The sequence below is a fragment of the Lethenteron reissneri genome, chromosome 36 (genome assembly GCF_015708825.2).
Source record: "Lethenteron reissneri isolate LAM-NWPU_2019-01 chromosome 36, ASM1570882v1, whole genome shotgun sequence".
Classification (NCBI taxonomy): domain Eukaryota; kingdom Metazoa; phylum Chordata; class Hyperoartia; order Petromyzontiformes; family Petromyzontidae; genus Lethenteron; species Lethenteron reissneri.
The window spans coordinates 1,521,317-1,540,088 of record NC_083814.1 but is presented as its reverse complement, the minus strand read 5'-3'; the positions used below and the strand labels follow the sequence as shown (position 1 = coordinate 1,540,088).

Here is an 18,772-nt window from a genome sequence, read left to right as displayed (position 1 = left end):
GCACTTGCTACGATTCTTTCATTTGATCGAATATCTACCCTAACACTACCCATAATTAAACTAATGGAACATATACTGTACTGTATCCAATTGTTTACGAATACCACGATGTGGCGGGTACAGTGTACTCGCGGTAACAATGTAACAGCGTGGGGAAGATACGGCCCCGCCTGACGCCTCGCTCCACTGTATTCATCCGCAACCTCACTGCGTTGCGCTACTAACTAACAAACATTTAATCATAGAGTTCATTGGCACTTTTTACATGATTTGTGGGACTATTTCCGTAAAGTGGGATATCCATAAGTCGGGTCTTCCGTAACCCAGGGGCTGCCTGTTTTTAAATCATCCCCCGCTTTGATAACAAAGATTTCCTAGCAACCCCCCAATTTAGAAACGAGGAGCAGCAGCGTCACTGCAGTCGCGTCTTGACAAGCCTGTACAGCTTGCCTGGAGAAGATGCGCCTCCTGTTCCGAGGTCATCGCTCTCCCCTTCGTGACAATTTTGCTGCAGCCGACTTCGGTCGAGAAAGACAGCCCCCCGGGCACGTGTGCGCCGGGAGATTTATTTTCAGAGCGAAGAGACGGGCACTCACGTCGCTGTGACTACGGGGACCAACAAACGCGCGGGAACCCACCCAGGCCAGCACCCTCCCCTCCTCCCCCGATTCTCCACACCGCACCCCCACCCCCCCCACCATCAGGCATTTTGTTCAGAGCCGTTAAAATTTGTCAAGAATTGTTCATTTGGTTATGTGCACGGAGTCCGCATACAATGACGCACTGAAAACCCGCAGTTAACCGTGCACTCTCATACAGTCTCACCACCATGAGGTGGACTTTAGAGCCAGCCGGAGCGTTTCAATATTTATTTCATCTGCAACGCCGGGCTGCTGGTCACGTCGTAACACGGAGACAATTGACGACGGCCAACGAAGGGGCGACACGCACGAGCGGACAACGCGTGCTATGGACTCGTCAACCTCGCACTGGCACGCGGCGTCTGAGGCACCATGACATCATCTCATTCCCCCTCTCACCCCCATCGAGAGCCTCTGCTGCTACCACTGCTGCAGGCAGAACAGAACGCTAAAAACGCACAATGCAACTGGCATTGACCAAACGTCCCAATGCTGAAAAATTGCCTGCAAATTACTCCATTGGGATTACATGTGCAGCAGCAACATAGACCCTTACGGCAAAAACCTTAGAAGTCATGAGACTCTGTGTGGTCTTCCTGGGTAAAACAATCACAATATATAACACTAAATACAAAAAATCAGCTAAGAGGCCCACTGAACTGATGCCTGCAGTCATGTATGCAGGAGGTCGTGGGTTTGATCCTGACCCTGACGTCTGTATATTTTTGAGTTTGCATATCTCTCTTGCCGTGGTCACGTGGATTTTCCTCCGAATACTCCGCTTTTTCCCCTCCACATTCAGAAACGTGCATTTTAGATGATTTGGCTGCTATAAATTTCCACATTATCTACTTCGTTGAGCTATCATTTGTGATAGCCAGGTCGCTTCTGTAAAATAGCGATACAGCTCAGTGCGCCCTACCTGGAAACATAAAAATAGTTAAGTAAACAAAGACCCTCGGACGGGCTGGGATGCCAACTCCACCCAAATGGCTGGAATGTGAACTGCACGCATGGTGAATGGTGGGTCCAGGAGATGGGGGTGGTGAATGCGGAGCCCCCTGGGTAGGGGAGCAGGGCTGGGTTTACTCAGCAGGGCACGCCGAGGTTACAGGCAACACGTAGCAGCAGCAGTCCCTGCCCATGAGGCTCAGTGCCAGCAAGCGACACTCTTGGCATGGCGGCCTCATGGTGTTTGCCGAGCCAATACGAATTCTGGCGAGTGCTCAATGAGACTACTCCCGGGTTCCTGCCTGGCCTTAAAAAATATCAGTGATTTCCCGCTCAAATGAGCATCGGCTGATCGGAATCATCCGATGAGCTGTAGAGCTCTTTTTCACAAATGTCCAGTAGTTTCACTGATGCCCAGTAGTTATCTTGGTTAGAGGCCTGAGTCAGTGTAAAAATATTCCACACACTCCTATCTTGGGAGCGTCTATCCACCGGACACACTTTTGACCTACCCACAAAGTGGTACGAATTTATCAACCCCAGGAGGATGATGGGCTTAAACGACCCAAAACCAGGATTTGAACTCAACTGCGAGCCACTCGCTGTGCTGCTGAGCAAGTGGCCAGATGGGGAGACATCCCACTTGAGCATACAGCAGATTTCCATTTCACACGATCATGAATTTGAATCTCAGCTGGAGTCAAGTCAGACAATCGTCCCTCTGTGTTCAGTTGAAATAACCAACGCTAGCTAATGCAGCAGTGTGTGAGAATTTAGATATGTTGTCTTACGAAGAGACTAATCCGACTACAATTCCATTGAGATGTTACAGAGACATATTTCCACTTCGGCTCTCAATGACTAGATCCATCAGAGAAAACATCCATTATAAGCTGAACACTAAAATTAAATCTCCAGGTTCAAAGTCATTGAGCTATTTAGCGCTTCATCCGTGACTGCACTGGCCAATCATTTCTGCACAAGGTCGAGCTACTCGATCATTCTAAACAAATAACTCGCTCAGTAGACAAGCAGCCCACGGAATATGGGTCTGTCGTATGAGTATTTAACTTGCCGATCTCGTCAAGGAGCATAAACCATCACGCAAACTCCGGTCATCCTCGCAGCGGCCTTTGGATAGCCATCGAACAAAGACGGCATCACGCGCACTTTCAGATGCGCTTCTGCGGACGTCTGGAAACGGTCTTCCTTCCAATGTTAGGAAGCCACTGGAGCTATGCACCTTTAAATCAAGATTGAAAACTCATTTCTTAACTGCTTTGTGTTTAGTTTGCTGTCCTTACCCCCGCACCTCCGATTATCACGGTTGGCTACAGACAGTACATACAATGGTGCAGCCAATGCACATAAATATCGTTGAAAAACCAATGAGTGCATAATGCTTGACTTAAAGCTTTCGTGACTGCAGGAATTCATGTTCTTTGGGTCTTTCGGTAAAGTCACGTAGATAGAACAATAAAATAATGAAAAATAATAAAAATGAAAATAAGGTGAATAAAAAGTTATTTTAAAAATATCATGACGTTTCGATCACAACACAAGCAATTATCATTGCTTGTGTTTTTATTTCATTTTTTTATTGTTCTATCTACGTGACTTCACCAAAAGACCCAAAGAATATGCATAATGCTGTTATTTTCAAGAGTTTGTACTCTGATAGGGATGAAGGAAGGCGGGGGAAAGTGAAATCTGATGCTAAAACATGAAACCTGTTAGATGTCACATTTAACATATCGCGCACAGGTTTGTCGATATTACATTCATATCGAAAGAACAAAAGAGTATGGATTCCTGCAGTCACGAAAGCTTCAAATCAAGATTACATTCATCATTACATTGATGTGCCTTTGTAATGTAAAGCACCATGGGGAGAACATGCCGTGGCAAAAGCGCTTTATAAATTACCAAGATGAAAAAAAAACTATGAAAAAAAATGTAACAGGTAAGACCCACCAAGCTACAAAGCTCTTTTTCAGAACCGACCTGACAAATGACAGCGCAACGAAGTGGCTTATCACGTGGAAATGTATAACAGCTAAATACTCTGAACGCGCGATGTTGATTCTAAATGCGGAGGAAAAAACCGGAGGACACGGAGAGAAATCCACGCAACCACGGGGAGAACATGCAAACTCCAAATATACAGGCGTACGGGTCAGGATCGAACCCACGTCCTCCTGCATACCAGGTGAGGTAATTAACATCTCGCCACCATGCACCCTGGTGGCGAGATGTAGCCATGTCAACTGTAGATGTGCGGTGGACACTGCCCGAATTCACGGCCTGTGTTTACCACACCAAGACGTGAGAAAATAGGGCAACCTCCACCATGACTGCCGAGGTTCGTCTAAGTAAAAAATGGCACCCACAACATTTACTCGGTACGGTTTTACCGAGGGGCACAAGAGGAGCCTCTTCTGCACGGCGATGCAAAGCCGGCTACGCGGGCGTGAGAACGGTAGCCGCCAGTGGCTAAGAACGGTGGACACGGTGAATGCACAAGCGAGCAGGCAGCACTGGTGCCAGAGCGAGCGAGCACGTGGGGGGGGGGGGAGCTGCCCCATTCATCCCATTCAGTGGCGTGTGCGGCTCGTTGCCATAGTGGCGGCCAAACAAATGAGGCGTTGTGAGGAGAAGTCGCTTGAAATGGTACAAAAAAAAGCCACTGGCTGAACGAGCTTGGCGATGGTGGGCATTGGTCGCTCTGAGGACACGCGATTCAAGCAGGAACATTGGTAGAAGGCAAAGACAGGTGGTAATATTACGAGTCGTTGGTGTTATGGAAATTGATTGCCATTCAGCAAAAGACACTAACACTCCACAGCGACTTCTTCCAATGGCTGTCGGGCAATGCAATGTGGCATTCAATTATCATCAGTGCCCGAATATGGTTATTAGCTAAATTGCATCCTGTATAAATGAAAGCAACAAAAACACTGGGTTACTACATCATATAGATAAGCACCTGTTACATTACAAAGCAATTTTCCAATTTCTGCAAGGGCAGCTTGTGGCATCAAGTGGCTGTTCTTAGGTCCAACAGCTGGCATCATCCACTGCACGATTATCATTAACTGAATAGCAGACCCCGTTCAATCTTCAAAATCAACGCACCACTATCACAGCGGCGTGGCACGCCCGGCCAATTAATTACATGTCCTGGTACTTGAACCGGACAGTGTACTTTCAGCTGAACTCAACCTACAAATGTATTGCCATGAATTAGGAAATATGTGTTTACTCTTCTTGCATGACTGCTGGGTCATTAAAACGCGCATCATGCAAAACCAATGGTCATACAACCCCATGAGAGCAATGCTCATCCTTGTTTACCCCCTTCCACTGGCCACATCTTGGCTTCCCACCTCCAATTAGTACGGTTGGCGACGTACGGTGCGAAAGAAGTTCAACATGCATGCATGTAGCACCCACCTGCCGCACGCAGGGCATATTTTACTCGTACGACCGTTACCATAGAAACAACAAATTTCACTAAACATCAGTCCCCAAAGCACTATTTTCATCATGTCATTAAAGCGTGGATGACGGTGATGTTGCATCATGACTGGATGATGCCAGAGTAAATGGCTGAAGAGATATTAACTTAATAAAATGCATGTTGTAAACTACAAGAATGAGACTATCACTGACAACTGCATATAAAACAAATGGATGGTATACAGAAACTGCAGGCAGATCGCTCCAATAATCCGCAATCTCCTTTACATCACGGATAACACAGTTTGCGACTTCTGCCAAAATCCACCGAACCGCCGATTCTGAAATCCATGAAAAAAATCGCCGATTTTCTTCCAGGAGTGGCCAATTGCTCCTATATCCCGTAGCACACCGCACCAGCACTTTGTTTGTTTCTCCCCCATATTCCGGGACTAACCTCTGCGGTGCGGCGCAGAATCCGGAATCAGCAAAATGATCTCTCCCCCCCATATCACGGTGGATTACTGGGAATCTTGCCACGCTGCTGGGCGAGTCGAATTGTCAGGATCTCATCTAAATTGGCCGAGGGTCAAACCCCACTGGGTCAAAATGTACGAGCTCCATTTGGGGGGGAATCACATCAATATCGAGGCTGTCGCTCACCTGTAAAAGCACTGGGGGGCAGGGAGGGGTGTGGGGATTTATGGATGTTGCTTGGCTTCAAGGGAGTCCCCTCCAGTGGCACAGGCATTGGACTCCGGTCAAAGCCAAGGGACGTTGCTGTAGCACCGCAGCGTAAACCGGCACCGGCAGCAGAACCCGGCGCCGGCTTTAAAGGCGGTGCGTTTCCCCAAGCCATCCTCCTGCAGGGCTCACAGTTTGGGTGAAAGCTTAAAAGCTCTGCATTGGTTCTTCACTTTTTAAGCACCCAACTGCTAAATTCATACGTTTCCACTTGTAAGGTAACAATGCCACCACGTGCATGTTTTAAGAGCAATTGCCACTGGACGTTGCTTGCGTTCCAGCTGCAGAGCCTAAGCACGAGCGCACAGAGAACACGCATCAAGGAGAGGGAATCTACCCCCCCCCCCCCTTCGCAGCATAACGCCGCACTAAAATAGCTCTTCATCAGGATACTCACAAGCTCACAAATAAACCTTACAGCGATTGCTATTACGAGAACGCCATGCAAACGTTTAGAACAAAGCGCAGAAAGAGCAAAAAATAAGACCGCGTAATCGCCTTTAAAATAGCAGTCACACCGCTGCAAACGTTGCAGAGGGCACGGAGCACCAAGTTGGTATGTGCAGCTCCAAGTGGAACGTAGATGCCACGTTAGCGGCCAAATACTCTAAACGCGTGATGTTGATTCTAAATGTGGAGGGTAAAACTGGAGGACCCGGAGAAAAATAAAACACGACCATGGGGAGAGACATCCAAACTCAAAATATACAAGCGTCAGGGTCGGGAATCGAACCAAGACCTCCTGTATACCAGGCAAGGCTGTTAACATTTCACCACCGTGGCTCCCACAGGTCCAAAGACAGGAAGTCCATGCCTGCTCGGAAGCACCAATGGGTTAGAACGTTCCAATGCAACGAGTACACACCTTGCCCCGTGGAATACCTCCTAGACTTCCGGTGGTGTCTAAACGTAAGAAGAACCCTTGACGGTGAGAGTCTCACCCTCGACATCCATGCAATCCACAGAAAATGTTTGACATCGGGACATAAGATGCCCTGCTGTTGCAAATTGTTCTCCCAGGAAGTTGACAGCATCCAAGCTGGCTGGCATAGCAAGTCCTACACGTTGGAGAACCAATGTCTCCGAGACTAGTGGAGGGGGCGATCAGTATAACTGAAGGTCGGTCCATCTTGATCTTGGCTACGACCCTGGAGATAAGGGGGCACCACCCAAGTAGGAAAGGCATACGGATTGCCTTTGGCCCACTACATTGTGAACGCATCCACCGCCAGTGCGTCTGGGCTGCCAGATAGAAGGGTAAAGAACCAATTATCATATTTTTACTGGCAAATGAGGTCCCCATAACGTACAAATTATTTTGCACCGTACTTAGCCAACTGTGCTAATAGTGCAGAGCAGCCAGATATGGCGGTTGCCCGCCGTGGCGAAACGGTCGATGACATTCAGCACGAACGTCAGACAAAATCAACCTGTTACCTGCAAAAGTAGCCTGTCAAGTCGAGGTATACTGTATCCTACTGTCCACAAATCATTGAAGAGTCAGAGAGAAGAAGAGTTTTAACGTTTTGCTCCCAGACATGAAGGGGAAAGATTCATATCTTCGAAATTATTTCAGGGGTTTCCACACATCGTCAAGAATAAGGAGCAGTTCCTCTGCAAAAACCACAGCCGTGTAAATTTTTAACTCTCCTTTTCACACAAATTATACTAATACAGTTTCACAAACCCCTTTTAGCTCTTTGAGAAATGTTGCCAGGAAATGCAGCTGTGGTGCAACACTTTGTGTGGAACCATTGGCCATGCGGAGTCAGTACTACCAGATCTCCCACGGTTCTCCCACGTGCGTCTGGCATACTTCACCATAACGAGAGAGCACAGGCTGCTTCAAAAGCCACGTGCCGAAGTGGCTTTCCCTACAGTATATATGTAGACTTCATAGCTGACCGGATTTCTCCAAGATAAAGATTCTGAATTATCAGTCCATGACCTTCGCTTCTACACAGATGCTACACGACAGATGTTCAAGATGTGGATGAAGCGGAAACACCTATTAGTGTAATCATTTGAACGCTGGATTGCAGTTGGAAACGCGAATACACGACACAAAGAGGAACACCACATGAGATGGAAGGTGCCGAGAACACGGTCGCACCAAGGCAAACGAGAAGGTAGTTCAGAGTGGAGATGTGTTAACTACCTCGCCTGGTATATAGGAGGGCATAGGTTCGATCCCAAACCTGACGCCTGCTGTATATTTCGAGTTTGCATGTTCTCCCCACGGCCATGGATTTTTCTCCGGGTCCTCCGGCTTTTCTCTCCACATTTAGAAACATGCGTTTAGAGAATTTTGGCTGGTATAAATTTTCACGTAATAAACCAGTTCATTGAGCTATCATTTGTGACTAAGTTACTTCTGAAAAAGAGCTACGTAGTTCAGTGGGGCCTTACCTGGTAACATAAAATAAAATACTAAATAGAAGAGAAAGCTCTCAAAACAGGAAGCCAAAGTAGTGAATGCCGGTCTTTCCTTGCACTGGTGGGAGTGGGATTTGGCGTGCAGAGACAGCAGAGCTCACAGCAAGATCACCGCCCCCCCTACGAGGCCCCCGGCACCGTCAAAATCTGCAAGCCACTAACTCAAACCATATGACACCCAGGTGCAGTGCTATTGGCACAAGGATTTAGCCGTGTAGTTGCACACTGCCTTTGCTAGCCCAAGCAAATCTGCATCCATTGATTAAAAATATATATGGCCCTGGGGGAGTAAACATATTTACATGAATTTAATATTAAGAGTCTATAATTGAAGGCATCACGTGAAAAACAAACCAAAAATATCCCAAAAATGTAAGTGGAAATTTGATTAACAATGGAATAGCTTGAGAAGTAAATACACCCTTAAACCAAATGTCAGTCGCCTTATTTGGAGGCATCGGTATCCGGTACTGCAGCCAGACGCCGATGCGGCCGTGTCCGACATGCAGAGCGCGCGCGAACGCAGTCAGTGCCTATGACACGGCAGTTGGTTGACAGTATCACTGAGAACAATAACTATACTGTTAAAATCGTTGGAAAAAACTTAGCGACGCATGGCAGGAGGCAGCTGTGTCGCGACCCCCGCAGCGGGGCGCACACTCTGAGAACATTAGATGTGGCACTCGCACTGGGAGGCGAAAGCATGGGGGGGCCTTGAGAGAGGTGCAAGTGCAGTAGTTTAACTATTACTTAAAGGAGCAGATTCACAGGGAATGCCATACTGCTGCGGATCAATGTTGTTTTGGTAACAAAATTAAATGTCACCCAATTTGTTTTGTGAGCTGCGTCTCCCTTTAGGAGACTGGCTTGTCAGTGGGGTTTTTTTAAAGTACAGTTAACTAATAACAGCACGCATGTGCACATGACGTGCAGTCTTAAACTGGGACAACTTTTAGCACATCTTGTGCTGAGAGTGTCAATAGCAATGGAACCCGTGGGGTGAGCTGTGAGCCTTGAAATTGAGGTCATGAACGCCACATACACACACAACCTGAATTGTGCGGAAATATTAAATTAGCACCAAGTTGTAAATGACGGTGTCCCAGCCCTAATCCAAGAGAATCAAACTCTCTGCTGCAATAATTTATTGCTCAAAAAGGGTTAAGACAACCAGGTAAATGAGACGCATCTGAGTGGTGCTTTATAACTCAACGATTTTGAATTTGTTTTTTATATTAAAGCTGTAGAAACCAGACTGTGTAATGTTTGCCCGATGGGCTACATCTGAGAACTTGTACATGGTTTTAAAAGGGGATAAACATAACTGAAGGTGCAAAACGATATTAATACATTTTTAAGCACAGGATTTAATACATTAAGCACATACACCTTGCACACTCAATCTCGTGAAACAACTGTTGTGTGTTAGTATTTTGCGCTTCGATGCTCACCTATTGTACTTTTTACATCAACTATTTTAATAGCAGGCCTCTCTCCTCCAAGTCTGCCGTTAGGGAACACCATAGACGCGAAAACTCTCCGGCCAAAGAAGCAAATGAACTGTTAGTTTTCCATGCGACAGTATTTCACGCGGTAAACTTTTATTCATCTTTTAAATCCTTTATATTAAGTTCGCTTGCTTGCTTAGGACCGTGCAAATCTTTTGGTCGTTTTTTAACCTACTTCCCGTGATCCAATCGAGCTGACATTTTGCACACAGACTCGTTGTGCGTGACAATGCATTTTCGTGAGAAAAAAAATTCAAAAATTTGACAGTTTAGGGAAAAAAATTTAAATATTTAATTACCAATTGTTTAATGCTGCCAGACAATCATCTGACCCATAGGTGAAAAACTTTGTTTTTACGGGTTAATTTTTACAGTGTGGAATCATAATCACATTGCGCCTCCGCAAAGCTGTGCACCACATGCCTACACGCGTGTTAGCAAACACGCCTGCCTTCAAAGCCAGGATATCCGAGGCCTGAGCAAACGTGTATTTCACTGTCGATAGCTCAGACTTATACGGTGGGTGACACAAGCAAAGCTTGGAGGCAGACCATGAAACCGAGTGCGGCTCATCCACCATGCAAGCCTGCAACCAAGCGCCAGTTTCCATAGACTGGACACACCTAATTGCTTTCTCATCAAGCTTGGCCACATATTGAGGGGATTGTGTGCCCATTAAGGCCCTCTTTATGCAATTACAGCAGAGAATGCAATTTATTAAAAAACATTTTATTTTAACAGGTAAGCCCAATTGAGTTGCAAATCAGTTTAACACGTAGGCTTTCGCAACCAATATCATCCATAGTAGAGGTTTAATATCTGGTACAAAAGATATATTACCGAAGCTATCAACAGAAGGTGTACAGGATTGTGCTACATGTTTTGTTGGGCAAACAGGGCGAATCATCAGCACAAGACAAAAAGAACATCAGAGAAATATTAAATTCTCCCAAATGCAACTGTCAACAGTAGCAGAACACGCGTACCAACATAGATACTCAATTGATTCTGATAATGTTGAAGTTCTGTGCAAAACTAGCTACTACTGGCCAAGCCTAATTAGAGAAGCCATCGAAATTGAAAGTAATCAAAATAACTTTAACCGTTCGGATAGCTACCGCCTTAGTGCTGCGTAGAAGCGAATCATCAAATAATACATTATTTAAATGCATGCCTACAAAGGGCAGCGTACTTCAATAGGGATTACCGTTGGCAGGGCTATTTTAATAAACACAATAGACAGGAAGGATAAGTTCAAAGAACTCGCATAATGCGCACGCATAATGTACGTTGCCTCAGTAATCCCCCCCGCCCCCACATTGTGCAATAGCGCAGAAAGGTGGTCAACACATCTACGCCTCTATATAAGGAACGAAACAGTAAGACTTCACAAATCTGGCTGTCGCCTGATGAAGCTAGTTGTAATTATTGGCGAAACGTCGTACCCAGTTTGTAAATATTGTGTACTAGTAACGAATTGGCATGTTCTGTTTACATGACAACCCTTACGAGTTTGGCTGTCGGGTGGCGGCGGGTTTTAAAGACACAATATATTTACGCAATCTAACAAAAAAAAGCACTTATGGATGAGTTGCAAATAGCTTTTTTCACAAGCGACTTGGCCACAGATGATAGCTCAACGAAGTGGATTATCACATGGAAATTTAAAGCAGCCAAATACTCTTAAATGCACATTAATTCTAAGCGTGGAGGGAAAAAAACAGAGGACCCGGAGAAAAGTCCATGCAACAATGGGGAGAAAATGCAAACTCAAAAAATACAGGAGTGAAGGGTTGGGATTGAACCCACGACCTCATGTATACCAGGCATTGGAGTTAATATCGCCACCGTGGCGTCTAACTAAATAATTGTGATGACAAAGATAAAATTACATGTCGGTGGACATGCCAAAAATCACAAGCAGCTTTTGAGTATGGCAAATTAGAAACATACACTGAACCAGTAACTCGCAGCAGACTTTGCCCACTTTCGTTCAGCTTTCATTTCACTTCTCTAAAAAAGTAACAGAGAGATTGCGACAAAAAATATATCAATTTGATTCGGCACCCTGTAAAATCTCTAGTTACGTTCATAGGGCTAGGTTAAAACATGAGAGTCCTTCATTAAACCAGAAAAGTTCTCAAATCAGATACATTTTCTTTTACGATGGTGACTTTTAAATGTTTTTTTTTTAACTGGGATTTTAAATTAAGCAAACTCAAAGTGGCTCACTCAATTATAACTCCAGAGTCCTGGAACGGGTGGCGATTGGCTGTAAAAAAACTCACTGGGGGCAGTGGCGGTAACAGAATTAACAACGTACAGGCGGTCCTCGACTTACGGAACCTTTTGTAGGAGGTAGGTCCAAGGACCGACCATATGTACAAACTGTACCATCGGTATCCGATGGCCATGTAGCAGCAGCAGCTGGAACCAGGGCAATGTTCTCTACAAACGCTCTCGATCGCGGGATCAAGTGACGCACGCACAAACGTCGATGACCACGCGAGGCATGCACGGGACAGGACGCCTCTCGTGTCTAACCCGCTGCGCCAACCTCCCCCTCGGTCCTGAATGGTCTCATTTCATCGACAACATTTGCTTGGGGGCCACATCCAACGCTGGCAGATACTCAGTAGGCGACAACACTTTTCACTCCAGCCAACACAGTTCCTGTCGGCGAGCAAAGGATGCAATTCACGAAAATGTGATCGTTCCCACTCACGTCCCATCCAACCTTCAAATACAGGAACAACCCTGAGTGCAGTCATTGAACCATCGATAAAAGACGCCAAGCCGTTCAACGCCTTTTTATCACATGCTTAATAGGCACATCAATTAATTTAGCTGCGGCCGTGTGCACGAACGAGCCCAACACGACATTTTCAAAACGCCGCACACACACGCAAGACTGACAATTGTATCGCCCGTTGGGACCAATAATATCCACCTGTCATCGGAGAGAGCTTGTGCCAACCCCACTATAGTTAGTCATATGGCGGCAGGGCCAGTTTTAGGCCCAATCCCTTACACGCCTCCCCGCAATGGGAAAACGGCATGTCGAAGGCAACACGAGTGGGTGGCATGGCCCCCCACACGACCCCACGGCAAGTGGTATCGCAGTCGCCGTCTTAGAAGGCGGGTGCAACAAGTAATCAATTGTGGAAGAGCGGTGGGGGGCCAGCACACTGTTCACCAAGCTATTTAGAATATTGAATTAACGTTTGCGTTTATTCAACACACAAAGACAGACTCCCCTATATAACAGACTTTCAGGGCTAGTTACTGTTAAGCGAGCACGGCACATGAGGGCGTAGAGGGCAGCCAGCACCATGCCCGGCCGCCTTCGTCTCTCCAGTGACAATGTTTACACAGCACCAGGTACCCATTTGAAGTGGAGACGATCTTGGAGAGGCCCAGGACTGGTTCAAATAATCGTCACTGATGTTGGTGGCCATGAGTGGGAATTGAAAACTTGGGTCGCCGGGTTTGTGGTGCAGCGCGCTAACCACCGCGTCACCGCTCCTCATTTACAACAACCGCCATTCACCACTAAGTGGCGGTGACGTCACCATGACACTAGTGCCAGGATAAGTGCACTTTAAGGCCACGTGATGTGTCGAACACTCGCTGGCAGGTCACGACATAAACCCAGGTGCCATGGGTTGACTGACACACGCACACACACACACACAAATGCGAATTCCTTTGTTGCCGATGAGAACATGACGGGGAAGAAAGAATGAACAAAACCCACAGATGTGGTCTTGCATTTCAAGTTTGGTTCCCCAGTTCTCAGTGCTCACCTACACTACAAGTACCTTCAATTGTCTGTCAGTCTGTCGGTTGTTAGCTGGCAGGCCAGCTGTTCTCGTGACGGGGTGGGTTTTAAATTTAAAGCTACAGCTAACCCTGGTTCAATACTTAGTGTAGTGCATTTAGGGGAAAGCCCAAGGGTGCCATAACCTGGAGTTTCTGAATTATGCTCGCTAGCAGTGAATAAAAACACATTCTAACGGTGCCTTATTCTGGTTCGTGGACCCCCCATTGACAAAACACAAGCACACTTTGGTCTGGTTTTCAGAAAATATATATGACGTGTGTAAATATATTATATATATGCACCACTCATGAATACTGGGTGAAGAAATTTAGTGGCTGTATGAACTCACCTTGTGCCACACCATCACTCGCACTAAAAGTTGTGTGCTGCCTAGCCCACTGGTGATCGCGTCTGCAAGCATCTGCAATGCCACGGCTTCCTACTAAAGATTGACCAAGCACCAGTCAGAAGATAATCTGCAGTGGCAAGTCCCTGACACGTTGTATATTTGGTTGTTGTTGGTAATTTAAAAAAGAAAAAGAAATTACATAGTTCTTTTCGCATGTTTTACATTCGTCAATGTAACAACGTTTGAATCAACTGAACACAGCGGCAGTTTGAAGGTGTCATTAAATATAAACGCACCAAATTCAGTGATGTTTTTTGAGTGGTGAATTCACAAAATATCAACATTTCAAGACAATACCACATTAAATGAACGAGGGTCAAGGTGTACTGGTCGATGAGTTAAGGTTGTGACAATTTAAGTGAGTGAGACAGAGTAGCCGCGATCTTGGTAACCCACCTGCTCATGCCCCGTGCCGGCATTCATAGTTGCTCACTAACAGCACTTGCCCCAACAGTCTGTTAAAGGCTATATGGGGGATCTTTGCCTTTGTGGTGTAGAAGGCATTCACCGAGTACTGTGGAACAGACTGTGTTTACAAGGTGTACTCGCCATGTACTGAATAGCTTGAATACATGCGTAAAGAGGGTACTCTTACCGAATGCCATGCAACAGCTTGGCTGTGTATCCAGTGCATTCACTGTGCACCGTGCAAAAGCTTGGCTGTGTGTAGGGAGTGCATTCACAATACAGTGCAACAGCTTGACTGTGTGTGTGTGCAGGCGGTACTCACTGCGTACTGTGCTACAGATGTGCTGTAAATGCGGTCGTCTCTCGTCTGCGGGGAGGGTCCTCGTGGCAGCGACCTGCGGGGGTTTGCGCCGTCAAGGAAAACGTCGCTTGCCGCACTCGGCATCGCCTTAAGAGACACCCGCAGCGCCACGCAAAGCACCGCGGCCCACGCAGCACTAGCCCAATGCAGCACGCTCCCCCCGAGGCACGCTCCCCCACGCAGCACTAGCCCCACGCAGCACGCTCCCCCACGCAGCACTAGCCCCACGCAGCACGCTCCCCCACGCAGCACGCTCCCCCACGCAGCACGCTCCCCCACGCAGCACTAGCCCCACGCAGCACGCTCCCCCACGCAGCACGAGCCCCACGCAGCACGCTCCCCCACGCAGCACTAGCCCCACGCAGCACGCTCCCCCACGCAGCACGCTCCCCCACGCAGCACTAGCCCCACGCAGCACTAGCCCCACGCAGCACGCTCCCCCACGCAGCACGCTCCCCCACACAGCACGCTCCCCCACGCAGCACTAGCCCTACGCAGCACGCTCCCCACGCAGAAATCATTGGAAGGACGTTATTAACCAGATAAAGCCCTAACTGGTTGTTCGATGTTTCCATCCTACCTGCCATTGTCAGCAGTTATTTCCGACTCTGAGTTACATTACCAAGTTAAATGTCTTTACTTTAACGGGATAAATGTCTCAATGACAAAGCCAACGTTGCCTCCTTTCCCTCGATGTGGCGGTTTTATACCAGACTATAACTGGCTGTGATGTTGTTGTGTCTCTATGTGTGTCTCTCGGTTTGTGTGTGTCTCTGTGTGCATCTACCTGTATGTCTCCCTCTGTCTCTTTGTGTGTATGTCTCTCTGTGTCACTTTGTGTGTGTCTCTCTCTCTGTGTGCGTCTCATGTTGCATGCTCTATCCCCCTAGTGGCTGATAAACCGTCGTTGCACTCGACCCTCGATCATCTCTGCGCCTTTCCATCACTCTGTTCAGCGCTCCTCTCCTTCACCCTGTTCAGCGCTGCCTTTCCTTCGCCCTGTTCAGCGCTCTATCCCCCTAGTGGTGGACATACTGTCACTACACATCGCCATGCTAATCTCTCACAATACAATTGCCACCTCAGCTCTTTGTGGAGGTGCATCAACCCCCCCTTCCCCCCCATCTCGGTTCCCATCTTTGGATTTCCCACTCGTTTAGGCACAATCTCTAGCCCCCACCCTCTTGCCCGATGTGGCAACCCCCCCTCCCTCCGGCTCTATATAGAAGGACTTGTTTCAGCCGTCTGTTTCTCTCTCCCACCTGATGACGATTGCTTGTGTGGCGATCAAAACGTCGTGAATTTTTTATTATTTTTTTTTCTACCTACGTGACTTTACCGAAAGAACCAAAGAGTAAGACTTTTATAACAGCAACACGACGTTCCGAGTTGAAGCTGTCCAATGTACTTTGCTTAAGGGAATCATTTTCATGCTTCCACAATGCTTTAATGCTGCCATGTCGGCTTCTTGTAAACTACTAAGTTGGTGTATTTTCTGTATGGAAACACGAGAGGGAGTAAACAGCCACGTGTTTCACCACAAGTTGACCCTAAAGCTGAATGCAGACTTGGCATTACGCAAGCTGTGTGCTTGGGGACATCTGTAGGCAGTTACAACAATGACTCAAACTTCCCTTTTTTTCAACACATCTTGATACTGACAAGCAAACATAGAAAAAGCAGAGCCGATCACCGTAGGATCCGCTTCTAATGCTACACAGACATTCCTGTTGTATGTATGTTGAACTTATTTTGCACCATACGTAGCCAACCGTGCTGATCGGACGTGTGGAGCATGGACAACAAACTAATCACAAAGAGCAGAATACCGCACAAGTGATAATCTAAACCTCCCTGGAAAAAGTTGATATGGATCTCAACACCCTCTCACTTGCCTAGAAAATAATTGTTAACGCAACAATGTTTTTTTTTACAGTGGCCATGAAAATGTAATTCGTCAACAGTCCCCGAAATACGAACGTCCAACTGCCGATCATTGTGCACTTACGAACGAACCGCCCATAAGATATTATTTGTAACCATCCGACTTGCGAACGTTCGCTCGTACTTACAAACCGAACCCGCGAAACAATTTTGTTCGGCGGAGCGATCCTCCACCAGAATCCTGCGTGATGCACAACGGCAGTGAACTGTTCAACTCAAGGCAAGTGAAAATGAAATGTATTTTCTTTTGATGTTACTTTGTTTCATTTGCTACACAATATGTATTACAGGATATGAAAATGTACACTTTCTTCCTATGTATGAGTTTAACAATGTTTCCCTTTGATGTTGAACCACAACACATTTTGTGACAATGACCGTATGCACGATTAAATATTGAGTTCCGAGATACGAACAAATCGACGGGTTGAGGTCTGCCCGTATATCTAATTACTCCCTTCCAAGATGGGAATTTAGGGCTAAAGACGACACAGGATTTATTGCTGGGTAAAAGAACACGGGAAGAGAAGGAGAAATATTTTCCCAGCTGGGTAAACACAGCACTGTGTACACCTGCCTAGGCGGCCACCCACACCACACTAAAAGACAAGAGAGCTTCACACACTCGACCCCAGGCCAGTGAGAAGGACGGCTATCTGTCCATCTGCACGTATCAACCAGTATTTTCCAACCAGCAAAGTTGGAGGCCAGAAAAGGGTAACAATGTTGTTGTCCGGAGAAAAACGTGAAAAATTGGACCAGACCCAGGATGAGACACGCAGACAGGAAGCCAAAATATTAACTTGGTCAGACTTTCACATTCCATAGGAGGCTTTAGGTTTTTACGATTAAATGTTTAGATATGGTCTGTATTGAAGTCGATCAAAAGTTCATCACCTTCAATGTATTTGAATCCAGGATGGATCAACAACACCCATGCCACAATTGCCAATGAGACTTTCCACGGGAGTGGTGACACGACTTTGCTTGCTGCGGTAGGGCATTTGCCGACTGTTGCAGAGGTTCCTAGTTCAAATCTGGTGGACGCCCCCCGATTATTACCGCGGGATGTAATAAACGTAACAAGCAGTCTGCTTCACAGTGGATGTTAAAGTTCCCCCAATGGCATTCACAAGAGTAGGCCCATCGTGTGCCGGGCGTCAGGGTCCAAATTCGCCAAATTCGAAAATTACACCGCAATTTATTCAATTGGGATTATAGAGCAATCATTGACCTCTACTGGCAGACTGATGCCCATGTGGGCCAGGTGCCGAGTCACCATGTGCTGCACAGGGACAGCCGCCACTGGGGGTGCCCTTTAAAATGTGTGGAGACGCGATTTAAAGCAAAGCACGTGTAGGGCGCGAAATCAAAAACTACACATTGTCTTTTGAATTCGCATCTAGAAGGGTTGGGGAAAGTGCTCCGCGAGAGAAAACAACGCTTGCACTCACGGAACCACCCACACATACCTTCCCCGGAGCATTTCACTCAAAAAACTCCATCTAAAAACGTAGCCTAAAAGAACAATTAAAAGTAGACTCTTGGTATACGATGGTCAACATACACATCTTCGGGCAGGCCAAAACCATGTCGACTCCATTCCTCACACAGATTAGCGGTGGTAGTGTTTGGCACAAACTCGGGCCATTAAGAGTTTGATTCCCAGGCCAAGGTTAACAGTGGCGAGCGATATCAGAGCACACAGAATTCCACACGACATGAGTATTGTAAAGAGTTTGCTGCAAAACCGCCGTGCTAAAGCGTGCAGCTCAACACGAAGCAAGGACGGGTGGCGTGCGGAACTCCCTCCCCCCCAGCCCAGACACGAGGCAATGCCACCACACGCGCAGCGGCGCTGCTGCCGCCACCGCCGCCACCGCCGCCGCCACCGGGGGAAAAACAGCAGCGGAAAAACAGCAGCACTCACACGCCCTAAAAATAGCGCCTCCACGTGAAAAAGCTAAGCCAAAGCAACGTGCAGCGGGGAGCCCTATTTTTAACCTTCCTACTTAGACAGGGGCTGGTGGCGGGGGGAGGGGATAACTGCACACATACAGAAGCATTTAGTGGCCCTCTTGCTGCCTC

At 47.0% G+C, this 18,772-nt stretch overlaps 1 protein-coding gene across 11 annotated transcripts in view; it reads right to left on the bottom strand.

Annotated features, from left to right (window-relative positions):
* The window catches only part of EIF4G1 (eukaryotic translation initiation factor 4 gamma 1), a 132,973-nt gene that overhangs the window by 94,847 nt on the left and 19,354 nt on the right, over positions 1 to 18,772 (bottom strand). For all 11 annotated transcript variants that reach the window (XM_061566333.1, XM_061566332.1, XM_061566331.1 and 8 more), the window contains exon 3: positions 14,702 to 14,774. In XM_061566333.1, the coding sequence (XP_061422317.1) occupies positions 14,702 to 14,774 (73 nt within the window). The remainder of the gene's footprint in view (positions 1 to 14,701; positions 14,775 to 18,772) is intronic.